General features: G+C 37.4%; 1 protein-coding gene across 3 annotated transcripts in view; it reads left to right on the forward strand.

The window, feature by feature from the left end:
• The first annotated feature begins 377 nt into the window (after positions 1-377).
• iqsec3a (IQ motif and Sec7 domain ArfGEF 3a) overlaps positions 378-7654 on the forward strand; it is a 165438-nt gene continuing 158161 nt past the window's right edge. For 2 of the 3 annotated variants that reach the window (XM_065274663.2, XM_065274664.2), the window contains exon 1: positions 378-1006. In XM_065274663.2, coding sequence (XP_065130735.1) covers positions 477-1006 — 530 coding nt within the window. In that variant the 5' untranslated portion in view covers positions 378-476. The remainder of the gene's footprint in view (positions 1007-7654) is intronic. The other variant, XM_065274665.2, reaches the window with a different exon arrangement.

Below are 7654 nucleotides of genomic sequence, written 5' to 3' on the forward strand. Positions count from 1 at the left end.
CTTTCTTTTGTGTTGTGTTAAGCTTACAGTAATACCATTGTATGTCATTATTATTATTATCAATATGATTTTTATTATTATTTTTAATTTATTTTGTGTGTGTTGTGGCATAATTGTATTGTGTTGTGAACTTTAAATTGCTTTAAAAAAATATGTTGTGCACCTTCTGGCCACATCCAACGTTAAAATTACGTTAAAATCTTCTTTACAACAAGGTGAAAAAAAAAACATTTCAAAATAATATCATCGGTGCACCTTTAAAGACTATTGAAAAATGTGTTCAGAATGCAAACGCGCTTTCGTGATTGGCTACATCTCTGACATCATGCGCCACAGGTCCTCCCCCAATCTCTCCCGCATCAGGACCATCACTCGCATCCTTAGAGCGTCAGCACGCCACAGCACATTGCCTCGGATCCAGACTACTCCAGCTCCAACCTGATACACACCAGGCTTGAAGCATTGACAATACCGTAATGGAGAGCTTGCTGGATAACCCTATGAAAGCTGTGCTTTATCTCAAAGAGCTGACCACCATTGTACAAAACCAGCAGAGTCTGATTCAAACCCAGCGGCAGCGGATCGACGAGCTCGAGAGGAAGGTTGAGGATCTCATCGGCGAGAATCGACAGCTGAGAGAACCGCATCCATACCACCACCATCATCCGCACCATCACCACCACCCTTCCCCGCCGACCAGCAGCCCTCAGCCGGGCGCGCACGCACACCAGCATCAGGCGACTCACGGTCAACCCCAGCAGCCGCCGCAGCAGCATCATCAGCAACAGCAGCAGCATCCGTCCAAACAGGCGCAGCATACTCCGGTAGCTCCAATACATCACCCGCAGCATCTGCAGCTGGTCCCTACATCCCCACCGTCTCTTAAACCGACTCACTCTAGCCCGGAGTCGGCGGAGGACGATAAGAGGAGCCCGTCCTGCAAGTCTTTGGTTCCGCAAACACCCTCGACACTGTGCCGGTCCGTCGGGCTCGCGAGGAAACCCGAGTAAGTAAAAATCGTATTCAGGCTTAGTGCACATAACTGTTGCCCAGTGATCATGCGACATTTGTACGGTACCTGTTTAGAAATCGGTAATATTTAAAAATAAGATGTAGCCTACAGTATATAATGCATTAGAAATGCATTCTTAGATTAACATTTTAATACATTTAATCATAAATATTTCTAACCACAGCTATGCCACAAAATAATAAGCTTAATATTTAATATATTTAATATACAAATATTTAAAGATTAATATTTAAAGGTATACCCACCCATAGATAGGTTAGTATAGCATATTTAATAAAACACCTGCTTTATAATGAATGTACTGTATATGAATCAATATTTTTGCAGTCTTATAGAAAATATAACTTACATTAAATATTATATGTTATTAATGCAATATATTTGCAACTCAATCATCTACATAATCCAATTTAGCACATAACATAAACTAGATAGGCTATAATTTCCAGAATTATGAATATTATGAGAATAAGTCACATAGGATAAAATATTGTAATTTTAATGTAAGATTGTTCAAACTCTTGTGAGCTCCTTCACAGTTGCTTTAATTTGTTCAATAAAAAATGACACAATATAGAATCCAGCAGGATTAATCGACATCCCTGGATTTAGTTTGCATGTCAATGTATTGTATTGCCAAATGTGAATTAGAACATGGACATAATTTACCTAAGAAAAAACAAAAATCTTTTGATTAATTGCTCTAAACCGTGTTCTGCAGCATAATGAATATTAATGATAAACAGACAGTCAAGTGGACATCAGTGAAGTCTACAGATTTTCTGGGTCCTTTAACAAACTGAATGGGTTTCGCCAACCCAGCACATGAAAAACCAACTCAAGCTGATTGCCTCCGCAAATCCTCTTTTATATCAAAGGTTTATCTAAGGGGTTTTTCCATAAAATCTGCTAAACAAATAATATCCGGCCTTTATCCTGCTGTGATGTTGTGGTGTCACTGAACTGGCATGGCTCACAAGCTGAAACTTAGACAGTACAATTGTAAGGTTTATGTATCACAGTGCAGGGTTGTGATTAAGAGGAACATAATTAAGATGGGAACATAATAAGAGTAAAAAGTTAAATAATAATTTAAATATCAGTCAAAATCCTAACAGAGGATATTAAGCTCAAGTCTCTCTCATGTGTGCATATTGTATGTGCATTTGCACACATACACATTTACAGACAAAACACAAATCATATGCACTTACATTCTATGCTAAACGTGTATTTTTGTATTATTTTGGTGGAAAACTTTATTACTCATTGTCTGTGCCATTAAAATGTGCATGTTATTATTTAAATAGTAAGATAAAACATGTTTATAGATGGTTTCAGCAACAACAACATAAACAAATGGCTGTTGTGGACTAAATGCAACTTCCGGTATAGAATCAATTTTACAGTAGTTTATTTTTGATAACAAGCAAAAATCATTGACAAGTAAATTAACTTCATTCATACCATATCTAACCCAACGTTACTGTGTAAACTTAATGTATACAATGTTAGGTACAGATCCTTAAATTCTTGCCTGGCTGCCAAACTTCTCTGTAAGGCAGTGATCCATGCTCGCCGCCTCCCTTCGTCTTTAGCAAACCAAAACACTTTGTTTTTGGTATTTTAGGTATTTGTTTCAGAGATCAGTTTATCAACTAGCCAGACCTGTAAATGAATACAGACCAGAAGTTTAACCTGCCTGTGTTAAATGAAACCGTCTATAAGACCTTAATTGCTTAGGAAAAAAAAGTTTTCTAATAGCTATGATCCAGCACGACAGTAGCTGGGAATCTTTGGTACATTATTTAGTGTATATATGATTTACAGAATGCAGATTTTCTGTATCCTGCATGACATAGGCCTCACATATTTCCTGAAAGGTGCAGTATGACAGAACACAATGCAAAAAATACTCATCCATATACAAGTATTGCATTTAAAATAAAAACCTAGAAAACTCCCTGTAGAAGAAAGCAGTTTAGGCTATGAATTGTGCTTTTTTCAATATGACAAGTTGACCTCTACATTTGTTTTCCATTATGCTCCGTCTCTACTTTGAGTTAGGCTTTATCTCTAATGCAAGTTAGATTATATCTGTTATTTGAATTAAGCTCTTTCTCTAATATAAATTAGATTATATCTCTGGTTTGTGTTAGGCTCTATTAATCTCTATTTCCTTAAAGCAGTCCTCTTAGAAAGGCAAATTTGCAAATAGCTGTTGTCATACTAGGTCACCGCAGCTGGGAGCTAAAGGGGTACACGTCAGATTAACCTACGTACCTTTAAATTAATGGGGAGGGTAAGATTCATTAAAGTCATTACAATACTCAAAGATTAAAAGAGAAGGATTTATTAAATTAAACACCACTAGTGTGTTGGTAAAATTGGAAGGTTTCCCAGACAGTGGCTTATTCTGTGCATTCTGAATGTGCATATGCTAATTCAAGGTAAAAAACCAGGTAAAATACATATACAGCTTACAGTACATAAATGTAGGCCAATATTTTCATCTAAGCTGCTCAATATTTCTCAGCTGATGTCACAGGACACAGTTCACACACATTCAGGTTTGCACGCCATCTGTTGTATTTGGCATCTGTGCTTGCTGAAACATCCAATCCACAGAATGATTGAATGCTAGGAGTAATATGTGGTTAAGCAGAGTTTCCATCTCAAAAGGTCTCAACACGGTATGTAAATGTAACTATTTGGTCATGGTATCTTGGAGAAATTTAATCTAAAATCAGTAACTGTTTAATTGGCAACTTCTGTGGCCACACTGTCTTTTAATTCTGATATTGTAGGATGATTTTAAGTAGAAAACAGTAAATTACAAAAAAAGACTTTAGATCGGTTTCCACAGGCAGGGTTTCATATGGTCTAGAAACAATAAGATTTTGTGAACCCAGTCTCAAGGGGTTGCGTATAAATAGCACGAAGTGTAAAAAAATCGTACAATACATACCTCAAATTCCACTTTAGCATGCATATGATATGCCAGTCCTTCCCATTAACTTAAACGGCTTTTTTGTTGTTTTATTTATTGGTTTCTCATTTTTTTTTTTTTTTTGCTTTTTTACCATTTTCGCTTGTGTTTAGGGTTAGAACAACTTTTTGTTATATAAAAATAACATCCAAACCCCAATTCTAACCCAACTCCAAGCGACCATGGCTTAAATATAGACAAAACATGGAGAAACCTGTATATTAAATAATCTCCTTAAGCAAATCTCAAATCTAACCCTAAACCCAAGCGCAAATGATTTAAAAAACAGAAAAAATTGAGAGACCAATAAATAAAACGACAAAAAAGATGTGTCGTTTAAAGGAAAAGTATGTAAGAAATGTATATCAATTAATCATAAAATGGCCCTGATATGTCACTAGACATTAAGAAATCATTTTCATTTCAAATACTTATATCACTGACAACAGTGGTCCGGCCAGGATATTGTCATCTAAAAAGTGGAGTTGCAGCTCTCAACTGATGTTTATGTTGTCATTTTGTGTATTGGCCACCAGTTGTGTGATTGCAGTACCAGTTTTAACCACAAGTTTTGTGATTGCAATACCAGTTTTGGCCACAATCCTACATACTGTTCCTTTAAGTGAATGGGAAGGACTGGCGTATCATATGCACGCCAAAGTGGAATTTGGCGTATGTATTGCAAGATTTTTACACTTCGTGCTATTTATACGCGTCTACATGAGACTGGGTAGGATTTTGTCATTCTGACATGTGCTTAAGATTCACACAGTTTTAAGCCACATTGTGGAGAAATGTATACATTTTCTAAATGTACATTTGTAAGTTAACTTGTCTTGTCTTGTTTTGTTTTGTTACTTTACCCTTCATTTGTCATTGGTTTCTATTCTAATTCCTATCAGACTATGTCTGTTTGTGTGGAGTGGGCTCTTGAGGTCCAAGCTGCTGCTGGGCGGCCCTTCGGCTCTAAACCAAAGCCTGAGGTGTGTCCCATAACACCGCTGTCTATAACCCACTGGTTTTTGCGCAAGCGATCTTACACTTTCAAACAAACAAATTCATGTTAAGATCTACTATAAACATGAGCACACACACTTGCACACTTTCATCGCATATGCCACCTGGAAAACCCCAACTCCCTGTCTGCTCCTTGGCATCAACTTGGCTCCCAACCCCTCCATATTTATCTGCAGCTGAGGAGCTGCAGGCTTTAAACGTGTGCCAGGGCCTGTGAGGCTAGACGGAAACGTGGAAGTGTTTGAAGAGCACTGGAATATATTAGGAAAGACAGATGAGGAGCTGAATTCACACTACAGAAATGTGGTTCTGGGCAGGGAAAATTTGGCCAGCCTCTTAACCTGATGGGCTCAAACCAGAAATAAACCATCGGGGGGGGGGGGGTGTAGTAGGCTATGAGCACCAAGTTTTTGAGTGTTCTACAAATAATTAGATTTTAGATTTTGAACAGGCTATGGTTTTCACATTACAGTTTATGTCCCCCTTAGAGGGACAGAGAGTACTGTAAACCGGTTAATACAGTATTGAGAATGTCAGCTTAGTCTCTTTCTCTCTATCTCTCTCTCTCTCTATCCACACATGCTTTTACTTTAATTACATGGTAAAGGTATTTATGGCTGATGTCCTGAAGTGCTAATGTGGTGCTGGGTGGTCTTGTGTAGATATAATGGCTTAGAGATTTTATTTTTTTAATGGATAGTTTTGGCTCTCAATGCTTATTAATTGAAACCCTTGTGAAATAGTTGATACAGCCTGTTACAGTTGTTTAATATCAATATTATCATTAATAAATGTAGCTATTTATTGGGCTATTCAAGTTTTTAATTAAACATATTTAATGAAATGTACATGTTAATGCGTTGCATTGTTTCAGTCCGATTAATGCCTTTATTTAATTTGACATAAATAATATTAACGCCATAGTCCTTTTACTCCATTGGATTTATTTACACAGAATGCTTAAAGGAAGAGTTTTATAATTAAATGTATTTATCATTAAGACTCAACAAGAATGTAGAAACCAACGTAGAAAAGCTAATGCAAGCGCTAGATCACGTTGAGAAAGTGTGAGGAAAGGTTTTTTTAATTCAATTATCAGCAATCAACCTCACACACCTGTAAGTAATAGGTGCATAGGAGGAAAGACCAAACGTGGTAAAAATAAAAAAATCTTGCAAAAGTTTCGGTCCCATAGTCACATGCATATACCTAATGAAGATTATGCATGGTACCGAAACGTTGTGTTTAATAAAACTTTTGGTAACACTTTACTTGAAGGGGTGTTCATAAGACTCACATGACACCGTCATAATCATGACATGACGCGTGTCATGAACATGAAGGAGATTTAATGCATATTTATGACAACTGTCATTAAGTATCATTTGTTTAATCATGTCATTTTTAAAGAACCAGTAAGATGCAAATTTTAAGCGTCCTATCACTGTTTATATTTCCCAGCACTAAAATTTAATATTACCCCATTCCTCAGAGATCCCTAAACGATTTGTGTGAAGCCGATCAAGACTCAGTCTGCCTAAACCCCACCTTTCAGTAGCCTACTCTGCTCTGATTGGTCAACTGACACAGGGGCTGTCCACACGGAGACGCGTATCACTGCATACGTATAAATTTGTTATCATATTGGCGTTTCATCCACACGGATCCGGCGTTTTGAGAGACTGAATCCGCTATTTTTTAAAACCGGGTCCTAAAGTGGATAAATCTGAAACCGACACCCTTGCTGTTTCGTCTGTACAGCCAATCCGTATATTTTGTGAAGCGAAAACGTCATCACATCACGTGTCGGAAGTGTCAAACGTAACAGCAACAACAATAACGGCGGACTACGTGATTGTGTTCATGCTACAGAAGCTACTAAAGCCTACTAGCTTTATTACAGCAAAATCTATTGCTTTGATGCATTTGTGGTGACCAACAAGCGATAATGGACAACACCATACGTTGGTTATGCGCATGCTCAAAGTCTTCTTCTCCGTGTATAGTGTATATCTGTGTCAGAATTACAGCGCCCCATACTGGTCCGGCATATATACTACACCGCTTTCAGTCGGTTTCAGTGGTTTCGTGTTTACGGATTATTTTTTTAGAGCAAGCAAAAAAAAATGATCAGATAGGGAATGCACCGGCTTCGTGTGGACATAGCCACAGTCTCCGCACAGACCACAGATCAGTGGCACAGACCAACAATAGTGCAACATGTATTGACCTAGTGCTAACATGACTTACTGAGAAGACATTAGCGACATCAATAAACATCATTCATCCATAATCCAAGCAATAAAAACGACAACAGACACTAAAATTTTTACACTCATTTAAGCAAGTATTTAGCTAACCCGGCCACAGTTTAACTTCAACATGCGTTGCTAGCACAGCTTACTGATAAGACATTACTGTAAACTAGACATTTAAGAAAACTCAGAGGAAAATAAACACATAATGTGATAATCATACTTACAGGTTGTGGTTAGGAGACGCATTTGTTCCAAATAAAGTGGGTACTGAACCATCTTTTATTGCCAAAGGTTACGTAAATCCCTCCGTGAAAAAGTAATTTTAACCACTGATTCTTCATATCTTCATCCTTTGGT

This window comes from Paramisgurnus dabryanus, chromosome 1 (assembly GCF_030506205.2).
Source record: "Paramisgurnus dabryanus chromosome 1, PD_genome_1.1, whole genome shotgun sequence".
Classification (NCBI taxonomy): Eukaryota; Metazoa; Chordata; class Actinopteri; order Cypriniformes; family Cobitidae; genus Paramisgurnus; species Paramisgurnus dabryanus.